Consider the following 22,728-nt stretch of genomic DNA (forward strand, 5'->3'; position numbering starts at 1 on the left):
ACGAAAAATACAAGTTCCAGTGCAAATACCGACGCACAGAGCAAGAGAAAAAAAAGTCACCATTAGCTTCGGACTTTTTTTCTTGGGAGATTTTTTTTTTGCGTGGTCCTGGGATGTGTTTTGAATTGAGTTTATCTTTGGAGTATGTTTGATTATAATGCAGATCATCCAAATGTTCTTTTTCACAATCATAACTGGTTTTCGTGCCACCATGGCGAATTACCTCGTGGTCTCTTTGAAAAGGAGTGAACTTTTTCAAAGTACACAAAAAAGTATATTATGAAACGGAGGGAGTACAATTTTTACGAGTTAATGTGTCAAAATATTGGCTGCTGCATAAGATCCAACATCAAAGGGTCCATAGCTCAGTGGTAGAGCAATTGACTGCAGATCAATAGGTCACCGGTTCGAACCCGGTTGGGCCCTTCCTGTTCTTTTTTTTATTTTATCCTTTTTTTTTGCTCCCAGTGCTCTTAACCACAACTAAAACTGTGCGTGCAGATCACCAGCGTCGCCCACCGCAGTTTTGGACCTTGGGAGTCTTGGACTGTGGGTTGGCTGACTGCAATACGGCATATACCCATTGCCCACTGCTCTACCATTTTCCTACATCAGCTTCAGAAGAGAATCAGTAACATTAAGCCTGGCCGGCAGCGACAGCGACCAAGGATGGTCGGCGAAAAAGATACTCAGCCAGAGCAATTGACAGACCAATAGGTCACAAGCTCACAAGATGCAAATCTCTTCATCATCATCATCAGGCTTAATTAGTCCGTGCCGTCACTGTTCTTACAACGCCGAAAAACGGACAATAATAGCAGGAGAATCGGTTTTCATTGGTCAGACATTTCATTTTGCCTACAGTACACACACACAGACAAGCACCTACTACCCTTACAAAAGCCAAGACGTACTAAGCCGCTATCCAATAATAATACAGATGAAGAGAATCAAACGTAGCAGCTGGAGTTTGGTTCCCCTTTCTCCCATAGCTTAGGGTTCTCCCTGCCGCTGGTTTCAGAACGAGGGGAAAAACTGAAGAAGAAGAAAAGGACACCTCTCCTACTCAACTCTCACGCTTTACTTACAACACGTGTACATGGCGGTTTCGCCGAGCATTTCTTACCGGCCGATGCTCTTGCGGATGTAAATTAATTAAGAGAATCATATCATACGATGTCATGTTGGGACACCCTAATGTCAGCTCTTGTGAGAGGCTTTTGGTACTCGGCCGAAATAATTGGCTTCCCTTCAGCCTTAAGAGTTCAGAGACCCGACCCACCAAAACTCGGACCGAGGTGCCATGAAATCTTGATATCTGATCATCTGAATACCTGCCTGCGTGCAACAAGCCTTGGGAGCTACTCTGCTGCTGGGTTATCTTTTGTGGGTCGCTGAATGGCATATGGTTCACTACACCTGTAGAGAAACCAGAACAAAAACAGTCAGCACATCTGCAGAGCTGCTGGGTTACAGTTACACAGTCTACACCACCTCCATTTTAACAACTGAAGTCTGAAGGTATCTGTGCGTATGAGGAACTTATATCTACGATCTGAAAATGCTGTAAGCCAGTAACCAACTAGGACAAGAATTCAGAAACTATTTTAGTTTAGCACAAGTATTCGTTTTGGTTGTACTTTAATCTCTTTTTTTTGGCGGGGTTGCTTGAATCTCATTTTACCTAAACAGAAACAACATTATAATTAATGCATACTCCCTCCGTCCTTCGAAGACTGTACTTCCAACTTTGTTGGAGGGTCAAACTATCTCAAAGTTTGACCGAGTTTGTGCAAAAATATATCAATGTTTGTGAAACCAAATAGGAGTATGATGAAAATATATTTTATCATCAATCTATCTAATGCTACTAATTTGATTTCATAAATGTTGGTGTACTATTGTATAAATACAGTCAAACATAAAAAGTTTGACTTTCCATCAAAGTTGTAAGTACACTCTTTCAAAGACGGAGGGAGTACTCTATTTCACTTAGTACGAAGAAATCACATAAAATGCACATTTATTAAGAAAACCAAACGAGCTTATCAAGGACACCAAGCTTATCATGATTTTCTGTACTCCCTCTGATCCATATTAACAGTTTACGAAGATGTATGCTAGATAGACAAATAATATGGATTTTATGTCAAAACAGTTTATTCCTCGCCACTTATTTGTTGCTCTGCTTTCTCGGATACATACTCCTCAAGGAGTTAATCTTCTTCTTTGTTTAACAGAAGAATGAACGTTAATTTATTTATCATTACAAATATGTTTGCCAGTAAAAATCTGGTGGCTTTGTATGATTGTAGACTTCAACACCTGTGAAATGAATTGCTCGTAACTTTACCACATAGTGGAAGTTCCAGCCTGTTGCTTCATGTAATGATGGCTTGAAGGCATTAATAACCTATTTGAATGTGGACATGGACTGAATGTGTGCCCTTTTCTTTCAGAAGTCCAAAAGCTTTTTTACTCGTCTTATTTCTCAAATACGTAGAAAGAAGTCCACTTTAAACCCTGAACTATGGTGTCAAGTCCAGTTTGAACCCTGAATTAAACCATCCTTATTAAAGTGTAAATTTTCTAGAATTGTTCAAGTTCAACCGTAGCTTGGTTTTGTATTTTGGTGTTCTAAAAAATGTATTTTTTAACAGACGTAGAGAATGCTAGTAATTTATAACCTGCAATTCACAAAAAAAAGTGCCTATTTGTGTCATGTGCAAAAATAGCAAAGATAGATATATTCGTCTTGTCTTCTTGTTTTGCACAGAAGACAAATTGTCATACTTTTTTAATAAACTTTTGCAGGTTCCCAACTTGTACGAAAGACAATTTTTTTACATTTCCAAAACTTAGAAATGTGAAACTACCCTAAATAACCATGTTAGTGTTTCGACGGTGGTTTCATATTCCGAGGTTCTATAAAAATATTAAAACAATTAACTGTTGCGCAGAAGCTGAATATAAGAACGAAAAATAATCATCAACCAACATGACATAAATAATAGCATTCCCTACATCCATGAATTTTTTTCACGTTTTCTTAAAGGCTGAAATACAAAAACACTTTTCAAAACCGTCTAGGTTTTAAATGGTTTTATAAAGTTCAGGATATAATAGAGATGGTTTCTAGTTTAGGGTTCAAGTCGGACGAAGCTCAATAGTTCAGGATTCAGAATGGACTTCGGAATTTTGGGCTTTGGGCTACTGCAGTTGGAAGTGCTTATATTAACACATATTCTTATGGAGGAACTGCATAACATTCACCACACAAATAGTCTACCACAACCATCACAATTAGTTCACTGGCAATTTTGTCTTCCCATGGTTTGTATTTGAACTGTACTAGTGTCGACGCATGATACATCAACATAATCCAAATAACTGGATGAGTGTTATGCTATCAGTCATATGATTGTATCCAATCATACAGATAACTGATCATAGACTGAAACAACTCATCTAACTCTGGTAAGGCAAATGAAAATCATGTGGTTGCATTTGCAGTTTTTATACTGGAGGAAAAGGTGAACTATCAGATATATCAAGGTGGGAGAAGAAAATTCAAAATTCTTCCAGGCCATGGCAACTGAGAGGTATAGGAAGAATTCTATTGCTAGCCTGCAACTGTCTGATGGAACAGTTTCTACAGATCATGTGGAAATAGCTAAGGAATTTTTGGTTGCTTTCAAGGGCAGAATGGGAACTGTTAAGCCAATTTTGTTGGGTAATGAAATCCTCTCACTAATCCATAAAGTGCAAGGTCTTGAGGTGCTCACAAAACCTTTTCAGCTGCAAGAGATTGAAAAGGTCATAAAAGAAATGCCCATTGATAAGGCACCAGGGCCAGATGGTTTTAATGGCCTTTTTATGAAGAGATGCTGGTCAATCATTTCCAGTGATTTTATTCAGTTGGTCAATGAGTTTCATGCAGGAACTGTTCTTTTGGAAAACCTCAATGAAGCTTTCATTACTTTAATCCCAAAAAAGCAAACACCTGAGGGTGTAGGATATTTTAGGCCAATCTCTTTGACAAGTGTGGGACTGAAGTTTCTGACTAAGCTGGCAGCTAACAGGTTTCAGGATGAAATCACCAACTGTGTTCATAAGAATCAGTATGGCTTCATTAAATCAAGAACAATTCAGGATTGTATTGCTTGGACTTTTGAGTATATTCACCAATGCAACCATTCCAAGAAGCCAATCATACTGCTCAAGCTTGACTTTGAAAAGGCTTTTGACTCTATTCAGCATGAGGCAATTTTGAAAATTCTTGTGGCAAAAGGTTTTGATAGCAAATGGATAACATGGGTTCAACAGCTATTATCTTCTGCAACCTCATCTATCCTGTTAAATGGTGTGCCTGGAAATCATTTCAAGTGCAAATGTGGTGTTAAGCAAGGAGATCCTATCTCTCCTTTGCTTTTTGTGATTGCTGCTGATCTTCTGCAAACTATGATCAATGATCTTTTGTGTAGGGGCCTGCTTACCTTGCCATTGCCAACACATGATCTTGATTATCCAGTAGTACAGTATGCAGATGATACTTTACTGTTTGTGAATGCTAATCCAGCTCAGTTGGAGGTCCTCAAAATAGTGCTCAACTCCTTTTCCTTGGCAACTGGACTGCAAATCAACTTCCATAAGTCTTCAATGTACCCAATCAATGTGGAAGCCTCTATTGCTTCTGCACTTGCTGCACAGTTTGGTTGCCAGCTTGGTTCTATGCCCTTCACTTATTTGGGACTTCCTGTTGGGACCACTCGGCCCAAAATTGTTGATTTGCTACCTTTGGTGGACTGCATGGAAAGAAGGCTAACTGCTAGTTCCTGGTTTTTACCACAAGGCAATAGATTGCAGCTGGTAAATTCAGTGATATCTTCACTGCCTATATTCTTCCTTTGCAGTCTCTCCTTGCCACAAGGTATTCTTAAGCAGTTAGAAAGGATTCAAAGGCAGTGCCTCTGGAGGAAATATGGTCAGGAAAAGGGTCACTCTTTGGCTGCTTGGCCCCTTGTCTGTAGGCCTAAGATGAAGTGGGCTTGGAATTCTGAATTTGGGACTACAGAATGATGCTCTGCTCCTTAAGTACCTGAATAAATTCTATAATAAAGCAGATGTGCCATGGGTTCGTTTGGTGTGGGACTCATATTACTTTCAGAGAATTCCTCATGACACTATTCTTTGTGGCTCATTCTGGTGGCGGGACATTTGTAAATTAATGGACAAGTATCGGGTTGTTACCTCTGTAACTGTTGGCAAAGGAGATTATGTGCTATTTTGGTCTGATCATTGGGAGATTGGCCAGTCTTGCATTCCTCTGCAAGAAAGGTTTCCAAGGCTTTTCTCTTTTTGCCTGCAGAAGAACCTTTCTGTCATGGAGGTGGTACAGGCAGGAAATTTGCAACAAATGTTTTCTTTACCATTGTCCGAACTGGCTTTTAGGGAGTTCAATCAGCTATCAAGCTTGTTATCTGTAACTTCCTTGGACAATGGTTGTAATGATATCTGGGCTTGGAGGCATGGGAAAAAGGCGGAGTACTCAGCAAAAAAGTACTATGATTTTGTCCACCAGCCTGTTATTGCCAATCCTATTCTCAGCTGGGTTTGGAAAAGCTGCTGCACCATGACAATTAAGATGTTTGCCTGGCTGGTAATTATGGACAGAGTTAACACCAAGGACATGATCCAACGACGCCATTGGAGAATTGATGATGGACCTAGCTGTGTCCTATGCCCAACTGGAGTAATTGAGGATAGGAACCATCTGTTCTTCCAATGTAACTTCAGTATGAGAATCTGGAACTACCTGCAAGTTTCCTGGTTGGATAGCAATGATATGGTGCAAATTGCCTTACATGCTAGGAAGGAGTTTAATAAGCCCTTTTTCTCCGAGGTGGTTTTTCTTGCATGGTGGAATATTTGGGAAGTTAGGAATGACAGGGCTTTTAGACATGTCAACCCAACTTTCAGGCAGTGGAGAAATGGGTTTGTTCATGATATTACTCTTCTTTCACACCGGATCAAGACCAGATACAAGGAGGCTCTACTCAAATGGATTGATTTCCTGCCTCCTTGAGGGCCATCTATTTTGTACCTTCTTTCATTCCTAGTTGTACATTCTAGTGTTTTTTCCTTTGTTTCTCTTAGATCTCTATAGCCTATCTTGTATAGCTTTTCTTTCTCCTTGTTCCTTCTCTTGAGGAACTTTGTACTTGTTCTTTTTCATATTTTAATAAAATGCTGTGGGGTGTAAGCCCTGCAGTCTTCCAGGTCAAAAAAAAAGGAATATCTAATATTATCAATCAGTAGGGAAGACACCCATGTGTTACCTTCGTTTACCGAAGCTTCAGTGCATCTCCAAGACCAAAGTTCACATTGCTTTGCTGTCCCTTTCTACCCAGTGGATTATTTCCTTTCTGCATCATTTCGACAAACTCATTGTAGTCGATCTTTCCATCCTGCAAAAGGTGGTGGACAATGAGACAAAACTGTTGTTGGCAATTTAAAACCTGAACAATGAATCTACTTACATTGTCCTTATCGACATCTCCGATAATATCTTCAATACGGGTGTCTCCAATACCAAACTCCTCGCATGCCTTTTGGAGCTCATCTTGAGTAATGTAACCACTGCCGTCTTTATCAAAGTATTGAAAGGCTGCAAAGAGCTTATCGTCCTTCTCAACTTTGTTCATATGCATAGTTGCAGCAATGAACTCCCCATAATCAATGGTACCACTATTGTCAATATCGGCCTGACATTTTCATGAAATGAGCTTGAATTTCATTTGGAGCAGAGTCAAAAACGAAAACAGTATCATCATAAGAGTAACCGTAACTACTTGATAAACTTTCGCAACTATTGCGTATCTGAAAACACAGTAAGCCTCCAAACAACAGTTGTTTTCTGCCTACGCAAAATGATATAAGATGACAGACAGTTCCAAATGAAGCAGGTTTAACAAAAAAAAAATCAAGTGAGATCAAGATGGCATTTGAGCAGCGTGGGCATCAGCTGGAGTAGCCACTGCCTAGTGAGTAGGATTAAGGCACAGGATTCTTGGGCAAGTGGTGCTTGCCCAAACTCCAAAAAGTTCCTATCTCCACCACAAAAAAAATAAAGGGGGATGTAGGATTTACTCGCAATTTTTTTAATTTTCAATATACGAAAATGGAAGAAATTTATTTAACCTCAATTGAAGAGTAAGGAGATTGTCCAGGTGAGGTTCAAATTTTTTTTGAACAGTGATCAATTATTTCTGTGTAGTTGAGGAACAAATGTACAGAGATCATCTTAAAATACTTACTGCTTCCATTAAAGCATCAATTTCTGAGTCCATCAGAGTAGCACCAACTCGCCGCAAGCCAGTTTTTAGCTCCTCCAATGTGATATGACCGCTGTTATCAGTGTCTAGCATTTTAAACATTTCTTTCAATCCTGCAATCTCTTCTTCAGACAAACTCTCGGCAATAACCTACAATTGTATGTAAAATAGAACATCAACACAAATACGGATTGTATAACACCAATTACAAATTTAATACCAATACTCACCCTAAGGGCCATTTTCTTTAGTTTGTTCATTGCAGAAAATTGTTTTAACCGACTTAGGACAGCAGAATCAAGAGGTTTATCAGGAGCAACTCCATCAACACAAACCCAAGGGTGACCTAGCACAAGACAGGTGATTAGAGGACATTTTGTATAAACTAGCGGCGAGTAATTATTCTTTAAGTACCGACTTATATTTATAGCTGTACTACCATACTACTCACATAGCGCTTCGTGGGCAGTCAATCTCTTCCTTGGATCACGATTAAGCATTTTCCTGACCAAATCCTTCGCACTCTCTGAGATACTAGGCCAGGGATCAGTTGTAAAGTCCAGCTCACCTTTCAAAACTTGTTCAAATATCCCTTGTTCACTTTCTGCTCGGAAAACCACAAGCAAAATCAGTCGGATGCAGCTTGCATACATTACGCAAAATCGTAATGCGGCATTTTACTAAAACAGTTACACATATCCTCACCATCCCAGAATGGAGGAACCCCACTCAACAAGATATAGATTATTACACCAGCACTCCAGACGTCAACTTCACGCCCATAGTTCTTTAGAAGAACCTCAGGTGCAACATAGTATGGACTTCCAACTACATCTGTAAACATCTGACCTGCACGATCAATTACATTATGCGTCAGAACAAAAATAAAATAGCGTTTGGAAATAATTTGGTAGAGTGTGTAAGAGCATCATCCAAACATCGATATGGTTCGTTCTCTGTAGCTAGTAATTCAGGGACAGAACACAGATAACAGCTACCACACTTTTCATATCTAGTAGCCCTGTCTCTAAGAAAAGCGGCGAGGATCTGCAGGTGCAAATCTACTTAAGTTGCTATTTCACACCTCAGAAAGAAACTGGCAATGAAGATTTTTTTCATCCTATAATCAGGTTGTCTTATGTGCACCCGGTGGGCCAAGGAGCAACCTTAATTAAAAAAAATGGTCTACGGTTGTTATCAGGCACTTCAAAATGCTCCAAGTTTGAAATGTTTAGTACAGTAGTAGAAAACAATAAATATTTGCTGTAGAATTGGACTGTACTACCAAAATCTCGAATGCGAATTGTCAGTTGTCCAATGGCAGTTGTGCAGTGAAAACCCAGCGAATAACTTGCATCGTGGCAGAGCGATGAATTTGGATTTCGGAGTCAGTTTTTCAGGAAAATGGCATGAGCACTGACTATTCTATAATGAAATCATGGTTACAAGCGTCAATGTTTTAAAGGAACCGGCAGAAAAACGTAAATAGATTATTACATCCTGATTAGGCAATGATGCTAACGTACGGCAGCAATGACAGCCCGTGCACAACAAGAGGCCAAGCTATCATCCATTTTACCTTTCCATTACGATACAGAGCCGATGTTTGCAGATGGCAATTTTCGCATAAACAATCCACATTACGCTAAATCAATTGTAAATTCGGCCACGTGAGGGAATCGCATCGCACCATCGAAACATACATGACGAAATACACAGCGTTGCATTGCATTGCAATTGTTTGAGGCGACCATACCTGGCGTGAAGAAGATGGAGAGCCCGAAATCAATGGCCTTGAGCGGCGAGTCCTCCTGAGTATTGATGAACAAGAAATTCTCCGGCTTGAGATCCCTGTGCATCACGCCGAGCGAGTGGCACGCCTCGATGACGCCGACGATCACCCTGGTGAGCTGCGCCGCGGCCTTCTCGGAGTAGTGCCCCCTCTGGATGATCCTGTCGAACAGCTCGCCGCCGGCGCAGAGCTCCATGACAAGCTGCACGGCGACGGCGTCCTCGTAGGCGCCGACGATGGAGACGACGCTGCTGTGCCCGGCCAGGTGGTGCATGATCTGGATCTCGCGGCGCACGTCCTCCACGTCCTCATCGGTGAGCAGCTTCCGCTTGGCGATGGACTTGCAGGCGTACTCCTTCCCCGTGGCCTTCTCGACGCAGAGGTAGGTGGTGCCGAACTGGCCCTGCCCCAGCTTCTTGCCGATGGTGTAGAGGTCCTTGAGTTTGGCGGTGTTGACGTCGCGCTTGAGGACGGAGTCGGCCTGGAGGCCGGCGCTCTGGACGCGCTTGACCTTGGGCACGGGCTTCTTCGCCGTGGGGGCCATCGACATCTGCCGCTGCGTCTCGGCGCGCTTGGGGGGCGGCGGGTCGGAGGGGCGCGCGCCGCCATGCGAGGAGGAGTGCTCGCCGGGGGGGATGGTGACGGGCTCGGGCGCCTTCTGCTCGGAGGTGGACGCCGGGGGGGTGTCGGTGGCCGGCGCCTGCTCGGCGGGCTTCGCGCGCCAGATGGCGACGGAGGCGAGGAAGCCGCTGCGGCCGGCGCCGTTGGGGCCGGCGCCGACGCAGCTGTTCCCCATCGCCGGGAGACCCTACGGGGACGGCCGCGGCGGCGGCGACGGTGGCATTGGAGACGAGCGGTGGAGGAGCCGCGAGGGCGCGGGCGGTTGCTCGCTTGGATCGGAGAGGCGCGGAGAGAGAGAGAAGGGGAGGGAAAGGACGGACGGAGCGAGAACCAAATGTGGTGGGCCCAGCGGGGCAGATCTGTGCGACTGCCGTGTGGGCCTGGCCGGTTGCTGCCCTGTAGGACTGGTTGTCAGTGGGCAAGGGAGGGTGGCGGGAGCTTTGGACGGACGGGCGGGATGCGGATCCAAGTCTATTTCCTTCCCAACGCCTAAATAATCGGTTTTGCTTTACTAAATAAATAAACCTGTATATATAAACGGACCCTAAACTAACACAGCACGGATACATAATTTTTGCAAGGTATCTTTGTTCAAACTCGCCGCCTCTTGGTCCTTGTATACATCTCCAAGCCTTGCCTGGTGCCGGTTCCAACGCCCAGGGCCGCCCCGGACGTGGCGGTTTTCTGTCATGCCGGTTGCGACCAACGGTGGACTCCTCATCTCCGACTCGAGACCTGGAGGCTTTGGGATTGCTCAAGCGCTGGCCAAGGCGAAATCTTTGTTCCGCTTGTCAGTGGCAGCGGCGATACCCACGGGGTGCTGTTTTTTCTTCTTGAAGACGCTCTTCATGTGTTCCTCTTCAAGCTCGGGGAAAACCCTAGGTCCGGTTCTCCGGAGCGGATGATGACGACGTCATGACGTCGTTTTTCTTCATGAGGACGCTATCTTGCTTGCTCGCGGCGATCACGGCGTTGGTTTTGGTGATGTTGGACTTCATGCTCGTGCTCTCCGCCCCTCTAGATCGTGACTTTGGGTTTGGCCGTGTTATATCTTCTGTTTGGACTGAGCATGTCTTGTCCCTGTGCTCTAGGCATCATCTTTACGCCTTCTTTCGTTCGTGTCCTGTGTTGTACCCTCTTTTTGTACCCATTTCATTCCCTTCTATCCATGAAAATATATGCAAGCTTTGTGTATTCACGAAAAAAAAGTTTTTATAGAATTTTTGGAGGACTATAACCAAAAAAATTGCATGGGGTGTTTGATTCGTAGCATTAGATCTAACAGGTAATTTCCTAAAAATCTCTTGCACTGTATTTCAAAGAAATTTTTTCCGTACACTCCACCCTTTTGAAAACAATAGTTAAACAACATTTTTTGCAAGGGGAAAACATGTTTTTTTATTGTGATAAAATAGAGTGGACATGGACGATCGAGTTGTCTCCTGTATGTGGGTGAGAATCCTCAAGATCTAATGGCCTATATAATAGTAGTTACCTAAAACCTAAAAAGTGCATACGCACTATTTAGAGACATCGAGCGGCCAGCTCGCGGCCGCACGATCCGGCCATCACAAGCGATATCTGACAAGGTCCCGGCCCACCCCACCGACAGCCTCTCTCTGTCTTCCCCGCAGCACCCGCGTCTCTCTTTCTATTCTCTCTCTCACTCTTCCCCACGGATGTGGATCAGAGGGGGCTCGCCGGCCTCTCCCCTCAACACCGACCACCAGGAGCCTCCCACTAACCGGCCACCACGCTCCACCGGTGGATCGGAGGAGGGGAGGACCACCCCGGCGTGGCTCTACCCCGAGGTTGACGTCGCACCACCACGACGACGGTTGTCTTGGCCGCACCACCACCAGCCTACTCCACCATGGCGTCCTCTCCAACTGCCCCATGCTCCCTGGGCAACCAGATCCAGCCCCATCGCTGCCGTGCCCTGCCGTCGTCGATGGGATGCGACCGCCGTCTCCTTCCTCTGCCCGAGGCTGGTTGAGATCCTTCCTCTCCGGCTCCGACTGAGCCCACTACCCCCCATCTGCTTGCTCTTTGATGACCTCCTCCACGCGCCTGGATGCGGTGATGGCGGAGGTGGAGGATCCTTTGGTCACGGTGGCGTCTGATGTCTGTGTCACACTGGCGGAGATGGAGCAGCCTCCGGTGGTCGTGGTGTCTGATGTGGTCTTTCCAGCGTCATGATCTGTTGAGCGGAGGTGCGGCAGTGTCAGGTCCCAGCGCCGACAGCGATTCTGGCCTGATTCAGGCAGAAGGGTCCCGTGAGAGAGCATTGACTCTCGTCGGAAATTCGTTGACTGGACTATCATAGCCTAGCGATTCTAGGTGCCTGCATGTCAATACAATGTAGTAGTATTTGCTAGTAGTCCTGGTACATGAGTCTAGTTTATATTTACATTTTTAATGCTTGTTCTCCTTTTTCTAATTTAGTGCTAGTCTGCTACTCAGTACATGACTGAAGCAAACTAGTCCAATTCTATGTGTGTTTCATCTTCCTTGCAGAAACTGAATGATTGGGTGGTGAAATAAGTGTTTTCTTTAGTCAACTACCACTATAACGTTTGTATGTTTTGGTTTTCTGGCGGCGATTTGAGTTGGAATAGGAAGAGGGAAGTACATAAGAGTACCGAGAGGATAGTTCTAATGTTATTGCTCAATCCTCTCAAAATGCATCTGTGTGGTTTCTCTATTTTCTTGCATGCATATAAGTAACCAGTTGGCTAGTTTGTTGTCATAGTTGCACAGAAACGCAAATGTAGTTGGATCATGCATATACAAATCTCAGTTGGCTAGCCAACTTATGAAGTTGCACAGTGAGGGCTAACCAGTTGCACAAGCAATGGTATTCAGATGGATACATTGTGTAAACCATGTTCAAGCAGTATGTGTGTTTTTTTGGTTGGACACTCATGTGTGCTCTGTTGTCACAAGGGTATGCATTCATACATGAGTTTGCAAATCAAGGCAGTACATATCCTAGCTGGCTTAGTCACACTTATGCAGTTGTATAGGGAAGGGCTATATAGTTGGTTGACAATTAGTTTAGTTTTGGCTCCAATGCCTAAATCATGACCATGCAGTGTGTATGCTGATTTTTTGGTTGCACACTCATGTGTGACCTGTTGGCCATACAGTGCATCAAGTTGCACACTTTTTTTTGTAGGTATGCTTTGAAAAATCAACATTACTTGCTTACCTCATGGCATTTTTTTGATATCAATTGTTTTTGCTCATTTTTACTCTTTAATGCATTTGGTTGCTTCGACTAATTTGTTTGTTCGCTTTTCTTTTCACAGACCAAAAATGATTGTAGAAGGAGATACAGCTCCTAGTGAAGGAGAGGTATGCTTGCTTTTTTCATCATTTTTCATTTATCCTTGTAGCAGTTTTGTTTTGAAATTATAATAACTATTTTTGGGGGGTTTTCCTGACCATATTCTATGTTTTGTTTGGCTATGTAGGGGCCGTAAACAATTCTTCTCGGCGGAACTCGAAACAGCCCGCCAAGCGGCAGCCGCGTCGTCCTGATATCAATGGGGAGGCAGAGAATGATGAGGTAAGTATCGTGCAAGGTTTTTGACTCGACGAGTCGTTCTGGGGTAGCGACACTTGACGATTCATGCCGTGCCGATCTAGTCGAGGTGTTTGAGTCGACTTCTAGTTATGACTCATCGACTAGTCGTGACTATTCGTTCGACTCGAAAACATGAGTATCGAGCAAGCAGTGTGGGTGCTTTCCCTTTTTTGCGCGCACACACACAAGTAACTTTTTCCATGCATCCTTTAGGTTGGTGACCCATTCCGCTTCGTGAAACGGCGAAAACGGAAGGCGACCACGCAGGTTGGAGTTGTAGCTGGAGTTGGCACACCGTCTGCAGCAGCTGCCGAGGTAACATAAAATGGCATTAGGATTTTTTTTCTACGCAAAGAAACCTGGGATATTATTTTTTACACAGTTGCAAAAGAACCAGCTAGGTGTTGGCATCCTGAACTTTTATAGTTGTACACAAATCAATTAGGAGTTGGTATCCTCAACTTTTCAAATAGTTGCACAACAATATCATACGAGTTGGCATCCTCGACTTTCATAGTTGCACCAGAACCATTTGGGAGTTGGCAGTCTCTACTTTTTGAATAGTCTCATAACAATATCACATGAGTTGGCATCCGCAACTATTTTAGTTGGCATCCCCAATTTTTTAAGAGTTTCACAACAGTGCCACATGAGTTGGCATCTTCATCTTCTTTAGTTGCACAAGAACCATTCAGTAGTTGGCATCCTCGTGTGTTCACATGCATATGATTTTCTAGGTGTGCAAATGCACTTGAATATAGTTGTACTACTTATTCGGAAGATTATAATTTGTTTAATTCACTATTTTGTCTATTTTCTTGTGTTTAGATAGGCTAAATTCATCATGTTCCTCAGTTCACAATTCATTACATAGCTACAAAAACATGCAACATGATTTGCATGCAAGAGTACTTGCAGTTGCACAAAATAGATGATGTAGGTTTACAACAGCCAGCATAATTTTTTTTGGAATTCTGCATACAATTTTTTAGCTAAAACCAAAATAAATATGAAATTATCTGAGTTAGCATCTTCTACTTTTATATGAGTTGATGATGCCTACTGAAATTCAAACCCCACAAGTAGATGGATATGAGAGTGTTGTCAGTTGCACACTTGTACTGGTTAAGTTGCACAAATACAAGCTAGAGTTGGTTCATTTTTTCTCAAGCTTCTCTTTTTGCATCATGTGCAGGTTTTACAAGTTATGGGGGTGGATGAACTGATGTAGATTTTTGCACACAATTCTAAGCTACAAAGTCACACATACTACTGTGTGGAAAGATTAAAGAAAAAAACATATACTTCTTGTCTAGTTGGTAGTTATATTTTCATAGTACCTACAATATGTTTTTTTTCTTTTTCTTTTGCTACAGTGACACAGGTTCTTCTGCATTATGTGTGAAATAAGACTCTATATGTGCTCTCTTATATATATTTGCATTTTTTCATGTGCCAGTAATAAGACGCGGGAGGTGATTGCACCACACAGTATTATAGTTGCTCATTACGTGAAGTTGGTTCATGTAGCGCTAAAATTGCACCACACAGTATTATAGTTGATTGTGATAGCACAAAAGTTGGTTTAAAAAATAGTTGCATCTCATAGTATAAAAGTTGCACCATCTAGTACAACCAGTTGGCAATGAAAAGAGTTCATCAAAACATATATAAATGGGGTCTAGTTGTAAAGATCTCGTCGCGAGAGTTCCAATGGTGAAAACGGATTTTAATTCCGACATGTTTTCTTTGAACCACTGAAACAGTAGGAGAGGCTCCTACTGCTAATAAAATAAAATAATCAGCAACTGTACATGAGTGTTATGTTACAAATCCATCCCACTTTGTGGGTGGAGGGGTGGGGGGGGGGGGTGGAGCTACACTTAGATATTTATTACAAGGTTTGCAAAAAGGAAAGTAAGAAGGGTTTATTCTTATCTCCCACCCTATAAGTAAGGAGAGCTAGGTCTTCTTTCAATCTAGAGAGCCAGGAGCTTGTGGATGGGGTTATGCCTCGAAAGTGTTTATTGTTCCTTTCTTTCCAAATGCTCCAAGCAGATTGGAGGAGAATTTCCACAAATAAGGGTCTGTTCCAAGAAGTTTTAGCAGATTCCACCCAGTCCAATCTGCTGCCTTGAGTGGTCCCTTGCATTCCAATTTTGGCCCAACAATGCAAGCTAAAGGGACATTCAAAGAATAGGTGCTCCACTGTTTCATCATTGCATGTAGGGCAAAGCAGGCAGCCGAAAGTGTTACCAATGTTATAATGTCTGCGTTTTAACATGTTTCTGGTGTTCAGCCTGTCCGAAAGTAGGAGCCACCCAAAAACTTTGAGTTTCATCGTGGTTTTTGACTTCCATAGCCACGAAAATGCAGGGTGAGCTTGGATGTCTCTGAAGTAGAACTCATAAAATTTGTTGGCCGTGTAGAAGTTGGAACCCCAGATGTAGATCCATTCAGCATGTATTAGTTGATCTTCGAGCTGAACGTCTGAGGTCAAGTGCTGTAAGTCTCTGGTTTCGGCGTGTGCCTGTTCAGACAGAGGCAGGTGAAACATTTCTTGCAAACTGGTGGTTCCCAGAAACGCAGCAATAGAGATGTCTTCATACTTTGCAAAAGAGAAGGCACGTGGGTGGGTTTCAGCCAGGATTTGATCCATCCACATATCTTTCCAGAAGAGCGTGGTTGCACCATTATTCACATTCACCTGGGTGATTCCTCTATAAATAGGCATTAACTTTGAAACGTCCCGCCACCAGAAGGAACCACAAAGATCAGTTGCATGGGGTATCCGGGAGGTGTAATAAGAGTTCCAAATCAGCTCCACCCAGGGTAGATCGCAATGATTGTAAAATTTATGAAGGAACTTGAGTAGAAGGGCCTCATTCTGGATTTTAAGATTTAGAACCCCAAGACCACCACATCTTTTTGGTTTGCAGACCATATCCCATGCAGCTAGGGAAGTGCATTTGTCACCTTGATCCGTTTTCTTTGTCCACAGACATTTTCTTCTTATCTTGTCCAAAAGTTCAACAATTCCAGCTGGAAGCTTGAGTGTGCACATAGCGAAAATGAGCAGGGAGGTAATAACTGAGTTGAGCAGGGATAGCTTGCCCCCGTAGGATATCATATTCAGTGTGGCAGATAACCTCCTTTCCAGCCGACAAACCAGAGGCATGAGATCGTGCATGGAAGGTTTAGTAGTCCCCATGGGGAGGCCGAGGTACGTAAATGGCATCTTTCCCACCACACATCCAAAAATATGCGCCAGGTTGTTGCATAGTGTTTCATCACAGTTGATCGGGACAAGTGTGGATTTGTGGAAGTTTATTTTTAAGCCAATAGAAGTGGCATAGTCGGTCAGAATGCCTTTGATGATTGTAGCCTGAGTGGGACAAGCCGGCATTGCAAGGATCGTGTCGTCCGCATATTGAATAACAGGGTATTCATTTTGGGTAGTGCATGGGAAGGGTAACTTGATGAGGTCTCGAGCAAATGCATCATTAATTGCAGCTTGTAGCAGATCCGCGGCTAGGACAAAAATGAGGGGGGGACAAAGGGTCACCTTGGCGAACACCACATTTGCAATGAAACTGTCTCCCGGGTACGCCATTAAGTAAGACAGCTGACTTTCCCGAGGCAAAGATGCACTTAATCCATCCAAGCCACTTTTCATTAAATCCCATGTGGCGCATGATCTCAATCATGGCATCATGATCAATGGTGTCGAAGGCCTTAGCAAAATCCAGTTTAAGTAGTATGATCTCTTTCTTGGAGGCTTGGCATTGATATATGTATTCGAAGGCCCAGGCTAGACAGTCTTGGATCGTGCGTCCCTTGAGGAAACTGTATTGATTGCGGTGCACAATTTTGAGGACGATTCGTTGCAGTCGGTTAGCCAGCAGTTTAGTTATTACCTTAAGACAACAATTAAGTAGAGTGATCGGTCTGTAATCATTAATTGTTGAAGACGCATTAACTTTTGGAATGGGAGTGATTAGGCCTTCATTGATGCTCTCTAGGTTCAGACTACCCTCAAAGAATTGGTTGCAAAGCTTGTAAAAGTCCTCCTTGATCACCTCCCAGCAAGTTTTTAGGAATATACCTGTAAATCCATCAGGGCCCGGAGCCCGATCGGCCGGCATCGTTTTGATCACATGGTCTATCTCTGCCACTGTAAAAGGTACAGTGAGTTCATCAAGGCCATCAATTTTTTTGATGAGTCTGGGCAAGTCAAACTTCATGTCATGTTTGGTTTTAGTGCCAAGTCGATCCTTGAAGGTCTGAAAGATGATGGCCTCTTTGCTTGCATGGTCTTCCGCACAAAAACCAGAATCAGTGGTGAGGGAGGGTATGTTGTTTCTGCGATATCTCTCTGAAGCCATTGCTTAATTTTTTTTGATTTTTCATCACCAAACTGGACCCACCGAATTGTGCAACGCTTCTTCCAGTATTGCCGTTGATATGCGAGAAGCCTGAGTAAATGTTTCTTGAGAATTGCCCTGAAATTGGCTTCTGGTGTTGTGAGATGTCTCTTGTTTTCCAAGCCATCAATTTCAAGCAGAGCCTTATTAGTGTTCTCAATAGCGATGGATAACTTAGAGATGTTCTTGCTCCAGCTTTTGAGGTCGTGTCTTAGGTGTTTAAACTTTTTGCACAGATTTGACGCCATATTTGTAGAGTGCACAGGTTTGGCCCAAGCCCTCTTGACAGTATCTAGAAACCCCGGGTGATGGATCCAATAAGATTCAAATCTGAACAACTTGGAGCGTGGGATCTTCATTTCAATAGTGATGACACAAGGGATATGATCAGAGACCGGCCTACCGAGGGGTTTAACAGTAGTGTTGGGATATGAGGTGGTCCAATGATTACTAGTGAAGAACCAATCAATTTGCTCGAGGAGGGGATCAGTTTGCATGTTGCTCCAAGTGTAGGCTCTGCCTTTGATTGGCAATTCAATTAGAGCCTGTGATCTGATGAAATCATTGAAAGTTATCATGTCGCCAAAATGACCACCTGGTTTGTTACGATTTTCGGGCCCTCTAATGAAATCGAAATCTCCACACAGAAGCCAATCTTCATTAGCAGGTATATCTAGTGAAAATAGCCATGTAATAAAGTTATTTCTTGGGTCCCCTTGACAAGGCCCGTAAACATTCACTAGGGTCCAGGACTGAGCTGACTGGGTGGAGTGAAAGCGAGTAATTCCGACATGCAATTTATAAGTTATTGCTTTTTGAATTTTTTGGAATGCAATTAATTGCTTTTTTGCTTTATTACTGGCACATGGAAGAGCACATGGAAACGAACTTGGGCCAGGATGAAGGAGAGTGCGTTGGATGATGCTTTTTAATTTTGGTCTCCCAGGGATCAAGCGGACTTTCCTAATCTGGCAGTGGGACATAAATTTTCCTAATACAGCCGGCTGCCGAGGAGCGCTAGCGAGCGCATGGCTGCTCGCCAGACGCGTCCTAGTAGTTATGCTTCTAGTCCGCTAAAAGCGTAGTGAATGTTTAAAATTAGGACCAGCCCATGGGGAGGGCGCGAGGTGCCTGCCGCCCCAAGCTCCTAAAATCCAGAGGCCCCACCCAGGTTCATAGGTAGTCCATGGGCCAATGGCCCATCGGGGACGGAAAAGGTAGGCTAACGTTCAATCCACAACAAAGTAGCTAACGAGAGGTCCTATGTGACACACTCAGCGTCTAATAGGGACCTCCACCCACAGCGAGCCACGATTGGACCAACCCATTTACTGGACCTCTATTGCATGGTACACTATAGCAGACCGATCCGTTCTAGCGACTCCTACTGTAGGTCTGTAGCTATCCAGTTCATTCTAGGGCCCCGATGTAGCGAACCGGGCACGGTAGCCTTGGGTTACTGTAGCAACCTGTTTTTAATCACTTCTTATTTTGAACCTTTTGAAAAGCGAACAAATCTTGAAATTTATGAAGATTGTTTGGGAACGCGGTCATTTTTTGAATTATGGAACATTTTTTGAGACTATGATTATTTTTTTATGAAAATTCCAACCATTCTTTTAAAACACAAACATTTTATAAAATGGGTACATTTTTAGATTTTTTTAAAAAAAATTGAAAACATTTTTTTAATTCCCAATTTTTTTGTAAATGCGGACATTTTTTTAAAACCCATTTTTTTTGAATTTCTGAACAAGTTTTGAAAATGAGATTTTCAAAATTCAAGACATTTTTTGAGAAATTGTCATGTTTTAAATTAAAAAAAGAATTTTTTTAGAAAGCAAACATTTTTAAAATAAAATAAAATGGAAAATAAACAGAAAAATGCTAAAAGAAACAACAAGAAAAAAATAAGACGTGAACCGGTGAGAAGCCTTCTAGAAAGTTTATAACACCAAGGTTTGTGCTCGGTGTTACTACCTATTCCTACCCTTGTCTCAAAAAAAAAACCTATTCCTACCCTTACTTCCTCTTATAAAAATTGTCAGGATTTTCACTTAGCATTGCAATATTAGGAGCCCTGACCTTATTGTTCGATTATGAATTGTCATTTGTCGGCACCGTCGACTCTAGTAGCAAGTCAAAGTGTGTACCTTTGTCAATAGGATATACTTCCTCCATTCCGAATTACTTGTCGCACGTATGGATGTATCTAGATGTATTTTAGTTCTAGATATATCCATTTCAGCGACGAGTAATTTGAGACGGAGGGAGTAGTATTTACACAAGGCACGACACTTATGTAGTGTAGCAGATGTTAGTAGCGCAAAGTAGGTCGAAGCACATGTTTGATTCTGAGTTATACCATAATGTACACTTCGTCAATCAAAAACTAAAAAATTTGTAAATGAAGAAAATGTGGTGGGTGGTACAAAACCTGCCGAATCTGAAGGAAGACGAATACTGTAAGTTGCATTCCTTGATTATGAGACGATGTCTACTCCCTAAGCTGCATCAAATTATTTGTGAACTTATTTACTTAACTCAAATGATCAATTTTTTTATATTATGGGCCTTGAATTTTAGTTTCGCCTTAGCCCCCAAAATCTCAGGACCGGCCTGGTGTTTAGCACATGTTTTTTGGTAAGCCTCAATGGTACCTTCTAAAACAAAGTTGCCTAAAATATTGTGTGAGCGCATGCACAGTTTTTATAGCCATTGAATCCACATCCAACCATCACAATCTGCTCAGGTATCCAATAAATATACCACTTGAACCTAACCCTAAACCATCTCCCTCCCATCTCGCCGCCGCCGCATTCCTCACATCGTCCTCTGCACCGACCCTCATCTATATTTTTTGCTGCCCATCTCCCTCTTCTAAGTTATCTATGTGTTGGCACTCTTCCTCCACTTTCACGGCGGTCGTCGATGTCGCCTCCAGACAATGAGTGGTAATGTCTACGGTGCATCCCACAAAAAGATTATAGCGAGAGGAGGGGAGGAGGAGGCGCGGAATTTTTCAGCAAGGGGAATTTGCCGCCACCGTAAAATCACTTCGTCGGCGGTCTCTCTCTTGTTGGAGGCAACACCTTTGGCACATCCTCTTAGTGATGGCGCTAGCGAGTTGACTCATTTGGTTAACGAAGAAGAAGAAAGGCGGGATCTCCATGCACTAGCAAAATCGACTAGAAGTTAAAAGGTAAATTTTGGCTACTTACAATCCATTGTAGATCTAAATCTCAAAATTAATCCAATAGTTTTGCAGTTATGATCCCCACCATACCGTATGAATTGCACCCTGGGATCCTGGAGCACATCCCACCAAGTCCGCAGACAATCGCCCACACCTCCGTCGTTTGCAAAGCATGGCGCCGCATAGTGTCTGCTCTTGGTTTCCTCCACCGGTGCCATGCACGCCATGTTGCACCAGTGGTCATGGGCTTCTTCCACAACTCCAGCACACTTCCCCGCCCATTCATACAGACCAACGACACCACTAGCTTATCCTTCCGTTTTCCTAATGATGGAAATTACTCGTGGACGTTCATGGACTGCCGTCACGGCCGTGTCCTCCTCCGTAACGGCCGTCGATTCCTCGTGTGGCACCCAATGACCGGCCACTACCGCCTAATCAATGCCGAATATAGTCATTGGGAGGAGTACACCGAGAACAACAACAATGTTGCATTGCTCTGTGTGGTTGATGACAACGATGGCCACCAAGTTTGCTGCCAACAACCCACAAGTCCATTTCGTTCTTGTCCACAATGATTCTCGGGGTCATGTTCATGCCGGCGTCTACTCCTCACTTACTGGTCAGTGGAGCCTGCCGCCCACGTCGGTGGATCTCCCGCTGTTGTGTGACATCCGTGTGGAGCCATGTGTCATTATCTTTAACACTATGTACCAACCTGTCAATGACTACCATGTGTTGGCCTATGACATGGACAAGAGTACTCTCACTGTGTTCGAGCGGCCGAATGGAGGAAATGCCCGTCTAATGAAGGTTGATGGTGGTGGACGACTCGGCCTTGCTGCCGTGGAGGACCTCACATTGCGTATGTGGGCTCGGGGAGCCTATAGTGGTTGGGTACTACGCACCTCGGTTGATCTGGGAGAGGCCATTGCATGCTTGTCAAAGGTCACATTGCCTAAGGTAGACTCTAGCTTCCTGGTGATGCCACAGGTGAAGATCATCGGGAGCGCTGAGGAAGGAGACGCACTATTTTTGTGGACCATGGTCGGTATATTCATTCTATGTCCTAAAACTATGGAGTTCAAGAAGGTGCATGAGGCCGTTAAGGGCATGGAGATTGTGTACCCATATACTGCCTTCCCCACTCCTGCGAGCTGGTAATTATATGCACCTCAATGCATGCCTAAGCACTTATGATATTCCCTCCGTTGCCGCATGTAATGTGTTAGTTGCAAGCATTTTGGCTAGTACTTGCAGTTTTTTATTGCGTAGCTGGTACTCAAGTCCGAGTATGAGTAGCAAGTTTACTATCAGTGCATCAAGCTGGTCTTTTATTTTCTATCTGTGAGATGTTTTTCCTTGTTTATTTTAATGAAAATGGACAAAACTTGATTGAGCAAAGGTTGGATGAGACCCTTCCCATTTTATTTTTTGATGCCATGTACTATTATGTCTGAGCAACATTACATCATGGATATTTTTCAAAGACAGGTCATCCATTTTTGATGAACTAAATAGGAGCAACATTTTTTTATTGTGAAACTGGAAACAACATTTACAACTGTGTTGTTGTGCATAAGACTTCCTTCTTAGCATAGGTTACGGTACATAAAACTCTCTGATTTTGTAGTCATGCTAGTTGCTAGAACATCAATATCCTAGCACAAGTTTCTCATTATAGCCTTATTTGTATGGAGCCATGCAATGCAAATATGCAATTGAAGTTGCCAAAAACTGAGTGAAAGTTCACAATGTTTTTAAGCTATTGA

General features: G+C 43.2%; 2 protein-coding genes and 1 non-coding gene across 3 annotated transcripts; 1 reads left to right on the plus strand and 2 right to left on the minus strand.

Annotated features, from left to right (window-relative positions):
* Positions 1 to 354: 354 nt before the first annotated feature.
* TRNAC-GCA (transfer RNA cysteine (anticodon GCA)) lies at positions 355 to 426 on the plus strand. Its single transcript has one exon. It is a non-coding gene; the product is annotated as a tRNA-Cys (tRNA).
* A 318-nt stretch (positions 427 to 744) lies between these two features.
* On the minus strand, positions 745 to 10,115 carry LOC123123124 (calcium-dependent protein kinase 11). Its single transcript, XM_044543576.1, has 8 exons — positions 9,091 to 10,115; positions 8,040 to 8,183; positions 7,786 to 7,938; positions 7,565 to 7,680; positions 7,317 to 7,484; positions 6,540 to 6,764; positions 6,339 to 6,467; positions 745 to 1,419 (listed from the first exon to the last, which is right to left on the minus strand). The coding sequence occupies exons 1-7, from the start codon at positions 9,920 to 9,922 to the stop codon at positions 6,345 to 6,347; spliced, it is 1,761 nt and encodes a 586-aa protein (XP_044399511.1). The 5' UTR covers positions 9,923 to 10,115; the 3' UTR covers positions 745 to 1,419; positions 6,339 to 6,344.
* Positions 10,116 to 15,230: 5,115 nt separating this feature from the next.
* On the minus strand, positions 15,231 to 17,721 carry LOC123120978 (uncharacterized). The gene is made up of 3 exons (XM_044540933.1): positions 16,971 to 17,721; positions 16,371 to 16,678; positions 15,231 to 16,157 (listed from the first exon to the last, which is right to left on the minus strand). The coding sequence occupies exons 1-3, from the start codon at positions 17,719 to 17,721 to the stop codon at positions 15,231 to 15,233; spliced, it is 1,986 nt and encodes a 661-aa protein (XP_044396868.1).
* Positions 17,722 to 22,728: the final 5,007 nt, after the last annotated feature.

This window comes from Triticum aestivum, chromosome 5D (assembly GCF_018294505.1).
Source record: "Triticum aestivum cultivar Chinese Spring chromosome 5D, IWGSC CS RefSeq v2.1, whole genome shotgun sequence".
Classification (NCBI taxonomy): domain Eukaryota; kingdom Viridiplantae; phylum Streptophyta; class Magnoliopsida; order Poales; family Poaceae; genus Triticum; species Triticum aestivum.